The 13,168-nt window shown below is 42.4% G+C and overlaps 5 protein-coding genes across 5 annotated transcripts; 1 reads left to right on the top strand and 4 right to left on the bottom strand.

Moving 5' to 3' along the window:
• Positions 1-565: 565 nt before the first annotated feature.
• N7479_008331 (SMP-30/gluconolactonase/LRE family protein) lies at positions 566-2,198 on the bottom strand (the record flags this gene model as incomplete). The annotated part of the gene is made up of 8 exons (XM_057256025.1): positions 566-783; positions 836-915; positions 978-1,077; positions 1,134-1,343; positions 1,403-1,510; positions 1,566-1,759; positions 1,826-1,980; positions 2,037-2,198. 8 exons carry the CDS (start codon positions 2,196-2,198, stop codon positions 566-568), a joined length of 1,227 nt encoding a protein of 408 aa, XP_057109887.1.
• A 1,198-nt stretch (positions 2,199-3,396) lies between these two features.
• N7479_008330 (uncharacterized protein) lies at positions 3,397-5,148 on the bottom strand (the record flags this gene model as incomplete). Its single annotated transcript, XM_057256024.1, has 2 exons — positions 3,397-4,464; positions 4,525-5,148. The coding sequence occupies 2 exons, from the start codon at positions 5,146-5,148 to the stop codon at positions 3,397-3,399; spliced, it is 1,692 nt and encodes a 563-aa protein (XP_057109886.1).
• A 320-nt stretch (positions 5,149-5,468) lies between these two features.
• On the bottom strand, positions 5,469-5,719 carry N7479_008329 (uncharacterized protein; the record flags this gene model as incomplete). Its single annotated transcript, XM_057256023.1, has 2 exons — positions 5,469-5,509; positions 5,581-5,719. The coding sequence occupies 2 exons, from the start codon at positions 5,717-5,719 to the stop codon at positions 5,469-5,471; spliced, it is 180 nt and encodes a 59-aa protein (XP_057109885.1).
• Positions 5,720-9,496: 3,777 nt separating this feature from the next.
• On the bottom strand, positions 9,497-9,829 carry N7479_008328 (uncharacterized protein; the record flags this gene model as incomplete). Its single annotated transcript, XM_057256022.1, has 1 exon — positions 9,497-9,829. One exon carries the CDS (start codon positions 9,827-9,829, stop codon positions 9,497-9,499), a length of 333 nt encoding a protein of 110 aa, XP_057109884.1.
• A 505-nt stretch (positions 9,830-10,334) lies between these two features.
• N7479_008327 (uncharacterized protein) lies at positions 10,335-10,830 on the top strand (the record flags this gene model as incomplete). The annotated part of the gene is made up of 2 exons (XM_057256021.1): positions 10,335-10,469; positions 10,660-10,830. 2 exons carry the CDS (start codon positions 10,335-10,337, stop codon positions 10,828-10,830), a joined length of 306 nt encoding a protein of 101 aa, XP_057109883.1.
• Between the last annotated feature and the right edge of the window lie 2,338 nt (positions 10,831-13,168).

Here is a 13,168-nt window from a genome sequence, read left to right as displayed (position 1 = left end):
TTGTTTTCGATATTTGAACAGAGATTTAAATAGAGATTGGTCTTTTATTGAGCGCCAAAACGGTCGAAAAGGTTAAACGCTGCACAGAACAAAGACCACTGTGATTATCAGTGCGAGACTCGGCCAAAATTGTGAGTTTCTAAGACAAAAGACAAGTCTAGAAATAGTAAATAGCCTATAATGAGGTTGGCTGAGCTCTGCCATGTATTTACGGTGATGTTGGCATATTCCAATTTTATTTCGTTCGCATCTCCCGCAATGACAGAGAGCCACAAGGTATTTACCATATGCCAGGGTCAATGCTTCATCCTATATCCATACTGTATAGTCTTAATATAGAACATTAAACGAAAAGAAAACAAGGTAGCTTCTCTTTGATTGAACGTGCCATCCTTAGTGCTGGGGCCATGCTAATCTTCTCTGTATATTTTCATTTGGCCATATGCCCCGAAGGGTGAAATGTCTATTCGTTCTGTGCGATATAGCCTCACATTTCGGTAGAAAATTACCACCTGCCTGCATGTGCCATCGATAGATTCTCATAAGAAAAGGCCCGCTGATTCTCTCACATCTCACTATCGATATAACTCCCGGCCGCGGCTAACGTGGCGTAGTAAAGATCTGTTTCGGCGCAGATAACCATTCTACCTTTTCCAGCGAAGTTGAAATTCGCCGTACCAGAACCAAGATAAATCTTGCCAATGAGCTTGCCAGATGGATTCCAGACATGAACACCGTCGCCACAGCCAGCATACACATTTCCCCATGAATCGCAGTGGATTCCTTTTTGAGATATTAGCCTAGATATCATTTAAGTACAGCTCGCTTGACTTACCATCAGGTGCACCCGAGTGAACAAAGGCAAAAGTCTTGCGATTTTCGAGTGTGCCGTCAGATTTCACATCAAATCGGTAGCTGTGGTACACATAATCAGCTTCAAGTCCAGACAAGGGAACACTAGAACCAATATCCCATACACAGAAGCAGGGCGCGTGAAGTCGAGACCGAAAAAGCCGCTATCGATTCCGGTATCGGCGACATATGCGTACTTGCCATCCGGAGAGAAAGTGAAGCCTGCTGTAATATCAGTCGCACTTCCCTTTTTGAGCCTATACACATTCTTCGTCTCCTACCGTTGGGATGGTCAAATCCATCCGCGACAACTGTCACGGCACCTGTCTCGGGGTTCATCCGGTAGACTTGATCCTGCAGACCGGGTGCAGGGCGGAAGTCCTGTGCATAGCCATAGATCGTGTCTGTGAAGTAGATATCTTTATTTGTCGGGTGGATGGCCACATCATTCAGGGAGTTGAATTGTCGGCCGAAGTAGTTGTTAAGGATAACTATGGATGGACTCTGTGAGCCCCTGAAATCCAAAGAGCTACATGTAGTATGTACTGACCTGTAGTGTTATATGGAGTTTTCGGGTTCATAACCCACAGAGCAGGCGGTTCATTATCACCTTGACCCTCACCGGCGAATATGATTTCTCCCCGGTAATTGGTAGCTCCTAGACCACAGTCAGCTATCTTTAAATTCTAAAAAAAAAAGAGCTGATTGCCTACCATTTGGATTGAGAATCATTGGCGATGAAAGAACGGTGGTCACATCAACAAGGCCCACAGCATCTGACTTGTCCGAGACAGCAGCAGCATCCGCAAGGGAGATCTTCTCAATAATAGCCGACTGCTTAAGGCCGGTGCTGGCGTTCTTAGCGCCTGCATTTTGGACAAAAAACACCTCGTCCGTTTCCTTAGACCTAGAAGCTAGAGTCAGACTCTGATATATTCTAAGCTTGTACTTTATTTGTGTGTTGAGTACATACCATACAACCGCCTCATGGAACAGAGGGTCCTTTGGGGAGTGCGCGATCCGGGTCAAAGTTGGAGCTTTTCCAATGATCTTCAGAAATTCCTCGTCGTACACATGGAAAGGTTGCTTGGCGAGACTCTCTCCTGTTGACCCTGGAGGCACAAATAGCTATGCATTGATCAGTAAGAGGTGCTACTGGAGACTGTAAATGAGGAATCCCATACACTCTTCGCATTGAATTCGGTTGGGGGCTGAGTCGTATCGAGAATATTAAAGGCTCTTTGGTCAATCAACTGTGCTTGAGCAGGGATCTTGCTCGAGCTGACTGGTGCTAGAAAGGACCCTAAAAGCAACAGCGTAGCTAGCAAGGAAAATTGGGAAGTCATCTTTGAGATAGTGCTAGATAAAACAATCCTCCGAGGAAGGGGAGATCAGGCATTTATTCCAGGGGGCTGGGAAAGTGGGGACATAGATCTGTCATGCTTATCTCCAGAAACAATACAGAAATTCTCCGGAACTTTTAGTCAAAGCTATGGCGTGTGTCAATTCTCGGAGTTAGCCCGACAATCTACGTCGTTCGGCCCGATCCATTCCCCGCTCATCGACGTCAGCGCCGGAGTACATGTTGCCAAACACTTCAAGGTCCGCAGATTAATCTGTAGTTTAATGAAGAGTTATATAGAGCTCTGGCTTTTCCTTCTTTTATCAGTTTTATTATGTAAGCAAGAGAGAACGGAGGTCACAAGTAGCAGATAGTTACAGATTGAAGAAACACACTCCTACACCTCTGAGATCGTTTCCTGGACGGTGGTCCCAGTTACCTTTGTATGATTCAGTCGGTATCACGTGGACTTACGAGTACTGAATCGACCCGTATGCCTGAGAGCATATACGCTAGAGCGTTCCCGTCTTCAATATATACTACCCAGTCTTTGTCTAGTCCCTTTTTCTCTTCCTTTCTAGATGTACAAAGTACCATAGTACAATCTTGAGAGCACAGATCTACACTTTGCCAATTGTGAAGTCATTTTAAAACGTTAAAACTCGACTGTATTTTTACTAAATGAAAACAGCCTCTGTTAATTATTAAAGAAAAACAATCTTTATAACCTGACGCCTAAACTTTTATACATTAGGCCTTTCGCTTCGTTTATACTTGCAAGGATAAATATTCTATTATCCGTCGAAAAAGGGATACCGAACCTAGATACAGCCATTACTATCAGTATTATTATTATTATATATTTTGATAAAGCGGTATAAGGAAAGTGTTCTCCTTAGGATAACTTCCGAATAACCTTTACAATCTGAGGCTTTCACTTTGATGCCGGATCTTTATGTTAAAGTTGTACTCCATAGAATTCAGCGTCTTCGCTAGTCCTCTCGGACTAAAGCCGAAGCAATTACACGTTACAGACTGTAATTTCTACCTAGTACGCAATTATTAAATAGGATCTTTATTCAAGTTAATACAGCTTTCATTATTATGCCATGTTCCTGGTCCTGTACTTCAATTGGAGTGGATCGAAAAAATTTCATACTTGCCAACGGAAAAGGCCACTAGTAAGCCCGTGTTTTCCTTGCCTATTTGCCCTTTTTTTGATGATTTTGTGCGATTTTCAGTTCCTTCAGTTTCGCGATTGAAAAAGGAATAGATTCCTTGGAGAAAATGACACCTCCATCTCGTGGATAATCGCTCAAGATACAACCCCCTTGGGCAAACTGGGACGATAATCGGGAGATGTTAGACTGTCGAGTGACTTTGTATCGTTTCAAAGGTGCCCAGTACCCACGGTTGCCGCACCCATTCTCAGCGCCATTCTTTGTGCCCCCACAATAAAGATATGGAATCAAGAGCTTTGGCTGGATCTGAATGGTCCACTTCGCTTTCACGACTTTTGTTTGTGGGCAAGAGGGGCATTTTACTTCTATCTCATCCGGGAGGGTTCCCCGCTCTGCCTCAGTACGGAGGAGCCAAGTACTCGGCTTTTGAGCTCGCCGGGCCTCGGCTTTGTCAAGAGCTTGCTTGCTCACTCGACCCACGTTTGCTGCAGACCAACACACCTGGTTATGAAAAGGTTTGAGGGAAGCGTATGAAAACCCACAGCCAGGGTTTCCGCAGCCGCCTGCAACTGCCCACGATACATAACGACTAGGTTCGTACTTAGACCAGTATGGAAATGGATCATCCAGGACTTGTTGATCACAACCACTGCATCTTCTTGGGAGAATATCGTAGGGAGCCTCACGAAAAATGAGCAATTCGCCCATATGCGGCCGCCGATCCCGGGAGATCATTCTGCCGTATGCAAAAAGCACCGACATAGCGAGGTTGGCAATTCCCAATGTATTTGGAGTATCGTCCCACTCTGGAACAAAAGTATGGAGTAAATCGTGGGCCCTTTCTAGATCTTCGCGAGAATCCAATGGCCTTGTACTAAATTTGAGACCAGGCTGGTCGTGGATGAGCGCTGTTATTTCCGTCGGCAGATCTTGCCACTCGTTGGAATCTTCTATGTCGTTCATTGTGCTCAAGGAAGATTCAACTCTTTCGGCAGTCAGTACATTGGGCACTACCGGAAAACCAGATCCATCCATAATTCCTTTCAGTGCCCTCCAGAAAGAACTGATTTTCTGGAGGCGGCGGTGGCGCTATCAAGTGTTAGAAACGAAGATATTCTAGTTAATAACTCAATTGTTGCGTAATAATACCTGGATCTTGTCTATAGCGCCAATCTCAGTTGTTTCACTTGAATCCTCAGATTCCCTAAGAGGCCCATCCGCACAGACTTCGCCGATGGTGAACTGGTTCATGAGCGAAACAATATCATCAAGATTGTTTGGGTCTCGCCCTTGCGGACCGCGGATCCGATGAGACTTTTGCTGCGATAGCACTGCAACGGGGAAAGCACGTTGAAGCTGTGCTGCCGCCTCTCCCTTCCAGCCTTCTCTCTCCATAGTCACTTCACGTGGTACAGTTAGATTCACAGGTAGTCTCGGGCTAAGCTCGTAGAACTGGGCTTCGATATGGATTTGACCAAGCTTTGCGGCAACCTCTAAAGCCAGGTCCTGGGGTCTTCCTTTTTTGCGTCGTAGGTTTTTAGCACAATCTTTGTCACTTTGGATGTAGAAAAAATAGGAAGGGTGTTTCACAAATAGCACAACTCGCTTCATTGCCTTTCTGTTCGAGGTGAGCTCCAAGAACACCTCGATACCGCTGTAGCGGCCCCAAAGCGGCATAACTTCAAAGTTCTGAAACCAACCACGTTTCTTCGAAGTGCCCAGCAGACGCTTTCGAACAGCCGATCCCCAGCATATTACCACAACTGCTCGCATATTGTCCTACACCTCCCTCAAGAATCTCTCATGAATATGCCAGAGGTCCTCGGGACAAACGCTCTCGACATTTTGGCTAAGGTCTCGTCTGGCAACTTGGTCGACAAATAATGTATTTCCGGGGTTGAATCCGGCTCGTTCCATTTAAGATATTGTCGCTTTTGACAGATCAAATGTCTTTTTGAGACAAGGATCTTTGACTGAGAAAGTGGGGTTAAACAGAATGCAAGCCACTGAGGCAGCTAACGAGCCGCTTGGACGAACAATGTACTCTTCGGGTCTTTCGACATTTTTAGTCCTCCACCAGGTGATGTCATCGTTCACGAGCCGCTGATGTGCAGAATCGATGTCTCAATAACATCTATTAGCTAGATTTCAATGCATGTTGGTCTAGCTGAATCCATCACGGGCGCTCTTAGGATAGATACTCACCTGGAAGGGCTTGCTCAAAGTCGCGCATGAGTGCAATTACTCGATTCACTAGCGACTGGTCTTCTGGGAGTAAGCATCGTTGAGGGTCGGAAACAAAAAGCCCCCCGAACAAATGAAATGTCTCCGGCTGGGGCTCCATGTTGAGAGGGTGTAGAGGTGAGAAAGTGTGTCGATTGCAAGAAATAGCAAAGAGAAACCGCAGTCCACTAGTTCTGCAAGCTGACAGAAAAACGGAGGAGGACGGAAAACAAAGGGAGAGGAGGGAGCCAAAATGTGTAATCCTGTGCTCCGCTTCTAAAGTTATGATGCTACCTAGGTACTCTTGGTGATTACATAGATCTGCAGGATCAGGTCTACCAGTTGAACCAACCTTGAGACAGGTGCTGTGATAGTGTCGCGGATTGCTTTGACCCAACTGTAGATCAAGAATCTGTACAGGCTCGAAAAGGAAAGTGCGACTAACATTACAGCAGGCCGGCTTCCGCATGACCCATTTTGGTTCGGATGTTGGTTCTGCCGAAGTCTAGGTTTCGGTGATACTTAGAATTATATTACCTACCAGTTCTTGTTTTATAGAAAGAGTGTGTATTAAATTCGAGAATTCTAAGTATAGGGAGAGGAAGGGAAAGAAGAGAGGAAATAGAAGGTAAACCAAATTGGGAAACCAGTGGCAATTGGCCGAACCTTTTTGGCGGAGAAGATATGTCCAACTGTGGATTATCACATTCATCAACTGCCCGGGTGGTCTAGTGGGTAAGCAGCTATTAAGTTCCTCAACAACCAAGTTCATTTCACTAACATGTATACAGTATGATTCGCGCTTAGGGTTCACCCAAAGCATTATTGCGCGAGGTCCCCGGTTCAATCCCGGGCTCGGGCCCATCTTTTTCATTCTTTTTTTAATTTACAAAGATATATATAGCCGTCTTACCAGCCCACCCCAACATGTTGGGGTGGGTCTGTCCCATATAACGGAACTTTCCCAGTAAACGGAAATTGTAAAAATTAGGTATCTTTTGTATAGGATGCTCATAAAAGGTACATGTATAAGTATTTTACTCTCTTAACCCCCTAACTATTTAAAGCAATAATAAGCTAAGGAATAAGTAAGTAAAGTCTAGTCTAATTGATTTAGTATTAAGATTAACCTTAGATATCTCTTATAGAGGATTTATGGTCGTTTTTAAAAAAAACCATGTATGTAGAAATATAAATCTTCGATACTTATGGAGTACTGAAAATTTCTTCCTAAGCCTACTGTTAGATAGAAAGGACTTCCTTTACCCTATATATGCCCTACTATACCTTCCCTAATTATTTATAGGGATCAAGATAATTCCTATTATACTTATGCCATATTTATGTACCTTTTATATAGACACAACATATAAAAGATACCATAAATTCCGTTTTGTGAAAAAAATTCCGGATTGTGGGACGCACCTTCAGATTCTAGATCGTTACACTAACTAGTTAACTATGTTTGTTTATTAATATCAAATAAATTTACTCGTTTTCTTGATTAGGAGAATCGAACTAAAATGAATAACTGTAGGATATAGCCGTGCTACCGCACCCATACCTGAAAAAGGTATGGGATATATTTTCTACCAGGAGTTACCGCCTTGGAGATATTTGCACTGTTTGATTGTTTGGTTTTAACAGGACGATCCTATCTAGCCCTCTTTTTCTTCCTTTTATTTTACTTTTGTACTTACTAGTATTCTTGTTGATACACTCTTGCTTAAAGGATAGCTAATAACATATAACCTCTTTTACACTCCTACCTCATCAATCGCCCGGGTGGTCTAGTGGGTAAGCAACTCTTCAGTTCCTCAACAACCAAGTTCATTTCACTAATATGTATACAGTATGATTCGCGCTTAGGGTTCACCCAAAGCATTATTGCGCGAGGTCCCCGGTTCAATCCCGGGCTCGGGCCCATCTTTTTCGTTCATTTTTTAATGAACTATTTTACAAAGAGATATATATATATATCCCTACAGTTATTTATTTTAGTTCGATTCTCCTAATCAAGAAAACGAGTAAATTTATTTAATATTAATAAATAAATATAACTAGTTAGTTAGTTAACTAGTTAGTGTAACGATCCAGAACCTGAAGGATATATTTTCTACCAGGAGTTACCGCCTTAGAGATACTGTACTGTTTGATTGTTTGGTTTTAACAGGACCCCACAAACGATCCTATATAGCCTCTTTTACACTCCTAACTCCTCATCAATCGCCCGGGTGGTCTAGTGGGTAAGCAGCTATTCAGTTCCGCAATAACCAGGTTCATTTCACTAACATATACACAGTATGATTCGCGCTTAGGGTTCACCCAAAGCATTATTGCGCGAGGTCCCCGGTTCAATCCCGGGCTCGGGCCATTTCCTTTTTGCCTAACAAAATTCTTTTTAACTTTGCTAATAACTAATACTAAATATGTTATGTTATTTATACCTTTCGCGACAGCTCGGCGAGGAAAGACAGCTAATGCATATTTTGAAAGATTACTGTACCTAAAATCGGTGGCGTGTGCATTAGCGTCCTGTCTCGCCCGAGCTGTCGTGGCAGGGTATATGTTGTATGTACTCCATACTGCTATTTCTCTTAGTGCGATTCGAGGGCTAATTAGAAAAAAAAAAAAATAAGAACCAAAACCCCACGAGTCAGCCTTTTTTGTTTCCAAAATTTGAAAGGCCCTTATTTTGACACCTATAGACCCTGCCTACTAGTTCCTCTATAGGCTCAATTTGTTTACTCCTCATTTTCAAAGTTAAATGTCTGATATCTGATATCTGAAGTAGCCCATACGGGCCCTCCGTCCGCAGAAATGGATCCTGCCTCAACACCGAAGAAAATTGCGGCCAAACCTAGGTACCCTTCCACGTCTGTTGTCCCAATAGCACAAAATGCCCAGCTGGCCAAGAAAACGCGAAGTGCTGCCCATCAGATGCAGACTGTTCCCAGTTGTTTGATAAAACACATTGTGCAAACAGCACTCCAAATGTCTACAAGGCCAATGGTTGGTTTTGTTGCGCTGAGGGCACATCAGCTTTCCAGAAAAAGAACGGATTTGTCGGCTGCACAGGTGATATATCCACCTTGGACAATAGTTTGACTCTATTGAAAATTCAGTATCACGGTATGTAATGCTTTGGCAGCTTGAAACTTCATTACAGAGTCGTAAACTCCTTGGACTGGCTTTCTAATCCACTATCTATAGCTACTACCTCAACACACACACCCTCGCCATCGTCAACAATACCTAGTACAATACTCAATACCACAACCGCTACTAGTCCTGCACAGTCCTCCCTCTATGGGAGTATAATGGGTGATTCGTCCTCGGTGTCATCCAATACCTGGGTCATTGCTGGCAGCATTGTTGGTGGAGTAGTGACCATCCTGGCCGGCCTACTCTGGTTCCTACTCCGTCGCCAAAACAAAACAAACAAGAGCATAGGAACACCTACGGACCACACCCCTCTAATTTCCAGTACTCCCACATCGAGTGTGTCTGGATCGAAGATCATTGAGAACTAGGATAAGGACCCCGAATGCCCACAAGAGCTCGCAGGTCGAGTCCACGAGGCCATCGCAAGCGACATATTGGCGATGGCGTGTATGGTGCCTGGGTGGAGTAAAAGGGGTGAGAGAAAATCCCATTCTCTCTCACCCCTTTTATTTTACAAACTATTTTCACTTTTGCGTATGTCAAGATAACAGGCCACTTCTACGATATCACCTAACAAGAATATTTGGCCCCTTATGAGGCCTTGTGATCGATTTTTGTTGGATTTATTTTACACTTGGATTTCTATAGACGGTTTAGTGATTTAAGACAAGTGCAAGTACGGTTAGATTGATCTATACAATGAGGTATCTGTGAATGCGTGTGCATATAGCACTTACCACGAGGTCGGATTCTCCCAGGAAAATGCTTTCTCGAGCTGTTCGGCAACCATATCTCCAGTGAAGGGATCACTGTCTTCAGATAGAGTGGCGATCGCGCTGTCGAGGACAGGCTGAAAAGTCCAGCAACTATCATAGAATGGAGTGTCACTGACGCTATATGAAGCCTCAATGTATTGAGACATTAGCTGAGAAAGCTCTCTAAGCCCTTGGAGCACCCTAGAGCGCCCACTGGGGTTAACTCGAAGCTTTGCGATCTGAGACTGTAGAACGAAAAGGAAGTAATCTCGGTCCGTCGCGTAAGTAGAACCAACAGTAGCTGGAGACATAGTGAAGGGTTGGTGAGAGTATTAGAAGGTTAGTATACTGGATCTATAGGATTGTGTTAGATAGACTGTTACTTGGCGAGGAGATATTGAGATAAAATCGAAGCTATTTATGTGGGTTGAGTAGTCGACTCCGAATATTTGACAAAGCACAGCTCAGAAAAGTGGAAAAATAGAAGTATAAAAGATCCTTTGTTTATATCTTATCTTCTTAGTCCACATATTTCAACACAATGACTATCGAAGAAGAAAGAAGAAAGAGGAAAGAAGAAGAAGAAGAAGAAGAAGAAGAAGAAGAAGAAGAAGAAGAAGAAGGGACCAGACAAATATGGAAAATCAAAATCGGTCCGCTGGTTCTTACATCTCACTGTCGACATAACTCCCAGCCGCAGCTAAAGTGGCGTAGTAAGATCTGTTTCGGCGCATATACCATTCCATGTACATTTTCCCACGAGGTTGAAATTCGCCGTACCAGATCCAAGGTAGATCTTGCCGATGGGAATACCGGATGAATTCCAGACATAGACAGCGTCGCCCACAACTAGGATATACGTTACCCCATGAATCGCAGTGGATTCCTTTCAGGATTTTAGCCTCAAAATCACCAATTACGGTTTGCTTGACTTTCATCGGGGGCGCCAAAGTAAACGAAGGCAGAAGTCTTTCGATCTTAGCTACATGATACATATGTCTCTCTTGACTATTATTTATAACTGATACATAGGATACTACTATCCGTGCTAAGCTTGATATCGACAGATCAGCTATAGGAGATTTTATAGGTTAGTCTTACTACATCTTTTTCAATATCACAAGTCAAGTTCACACTATAGTTCTTCCTCAACTTACGTCTGTCTATACGTGATTTCAGTATTCACAATTATTATAAAATTCTTAATCAACTTCGATATATTTATAACAATCCAAATAAGACTTCAGAAGCAAAAAACTGTCTCCTTTTAATAAAGCAGGATATCGACTCACTCGCCGCTTATACCGCTTAGTTTGAAATATAAACAGCCCTTGAGGTTTTACTGTATTCGCAAAATAGTTGATAGAAAAAATAGATTCAAAAAAAGATGGGCCCGAGCCCGGGATTGAACCGGGGACCTCGCGCAATAATGCTTTGGGTGAACCCTAAGCGCGAATCATACTGTGTATATGTTAGTGAAATGAACCTGGTTGTGGAGGAACTGAATATCTGCTTACCCACTAGACCACCCGGGCGATTGATGAGGAGTAAGGAGTGTAAAAGAGGCTATATGTTACTGGCCATCCCTTAAGCAAGAGTGTATATCAACAAGAATACTAGTAAGTACAAAAAGTAAAATAAAAGGAAGAAAAAGAGGGCTAGATAGGATCGTTTGTGGGGTCCTATTAAAACCAAACAATCAAACAGTGCAAATATCTCTAAGGCGGTAACTCCTGGTAGAAAATATATCCTTCAGATTCCGGATCGTTATAATCGTGCCACCGCCTTTCACCACCACCTACCCGGTGTTGGTGGGGCCCCACCGGATCCCCGATTTTCAATTAACAATGCATTGAATATACTATTTACAAATAACCACCACGAGTATCTATATACCCATTTCCACCATTACTACCTCTTCCCGCTATTGATGCTTTATACTCAGCCTCAGCTAAATCCCTTACCTCTTGCGCCTACTGTTGAGCTTCTAATTCCTTGGCTTACTTGGTATACTTCCTCTGGAGCTTATTGGTAGATATAGGGGATAGGACCGAAGTTGAAGCTCTAAGAATCGATTTCCTGCTTCTCGGTTGATTCCTAGCTTTCTGGTGGGTAGACTTCGGCACAACCCACTCTAACCCGGACCCAACCCAACCTAACCCAACCCAAAATGGGTTTTGGGTCCATTGCTTCGACCTAACGATAGGTTTTAGGTTATAGCTTATAACCCAAAACCTATTGGGTAACCTATTGGGGCCCCAATATAGTGTAAACTAGACAAACAGACTTCTAGCGTGTAACTACATAATTAATATATTTTTTGCTTATAATATTGAGTATTTTACTTATAGCGCTCTTCTAGAAAAAATAGAGAATAAATCAAATAATTAAACCAGGATATATTTCTCTAATATTGCTCAAAATCCTTATCTACCCTACTCTTACGCTTCCTCCCTAAGGCCCGTCTCTAAGTTATAGTCTCTGGTAACTCTGGCTCTGTTACCTCTATATAGACTGCGACATCGCCCGTCTATAGGTACCTAGGAGGTGCCTAAGGCCCGTCCACGGTAGGCCTTGGGCTATTTGGATTTTCGAGTGCCCGTCTATAACGCCCAAGGCCCACAGGTATACCCACGGCGGGTATACCCACGATACCCACCATTGTATAAAGTCACCTAAAATAGATGTATAACTCGCTGACTTTGTATAATAAATAACTGTTATTTACACCTATTTTACCAACTCTATATAAAATAGCAGTTTTAATCTACAATATCTATAAATTTTACTGAAATATCTATATATATAAGAAACTAGTATATATATAATACGAATTAGAATAAACTTTTAATCGAAATATATTATATTGTGTGGTATTTTTATTAACTTATCAAATTATACTGTAACAGCTTAAAGATATATATTTAAGTCAGTGGTATATACCTAGTATTTTCTATAAGTAAAATACTACTTATAGATTCTACTTTATCTCTTACTCTAGTATATTTCTTATAGGTAGATCGAAAGATAATTAGTATAATTCTTATTTTATAAGCTTATATCACTAAATTCTGTCAATTATATCACTTAAAGACTTATATTATTATTCTAGGAGTTTTAAATCCTTCGATTGTAACTTAAGATAGGCGTTTAGGTATATTCCTATAGGCGTACCTACGGGTGTACCCACGGGTATACCTATAGACAAAGACACTTATAGCTAATCAGCTTATAATATATAGTGGGTCTACACTCAATTTACGATCTATTAGATCTATATAAAGCACCCCTTTTACTAGTAATCCTCGTTTTACACAGTCGTAAGTTACCTATTGTAAGTTCAGATCACTCACTCTCCTATAGTCGTTATATTATCCCTTATATTATATTAACTATATCCTAACCTAGTACCTATACCGTAGGGCCTTCTTTACTTTCTCCGAGCTCCTAACTAGACCTCTCCTACGTTACCGATATATTTAATCCTAACCTTAATCTAAATATTAATCCTAGTCTCTTTAACAGCCAATAGACTTCTATCTCACTGATAGAGTCCGAGTTCACTTAACCGGCTATTCTTGATTGCTCTCTTAAACGCGTCGGCCCCGATCGGAGAAAGTAGTTTATCCTCTACGACGCGATAAACAACG

The sequence above is a fragment of the Penicillium vulpinum genome (genome assembly GCF_028829585.1).
Source record: "Penicillium vulpinum strain IBT 29486 chromosome Unknown utg000003l_segment0_segment0, whole genome shotgun sequence".
In the NCBI taxonomy this organism is placed as follows: domain Eukaryota; kingdom Fungi; phylum Ascomycota; class Eurotiomycetes; order Eurotiales; family Aspergillaceae; genus Penicillium; species Penicillium vulpinum.
The sequence above is the reverse complement of the archived record's forward strand: the minus strand, read 5'-3'. Positions and strand labels throughout refer to the sequence as shown.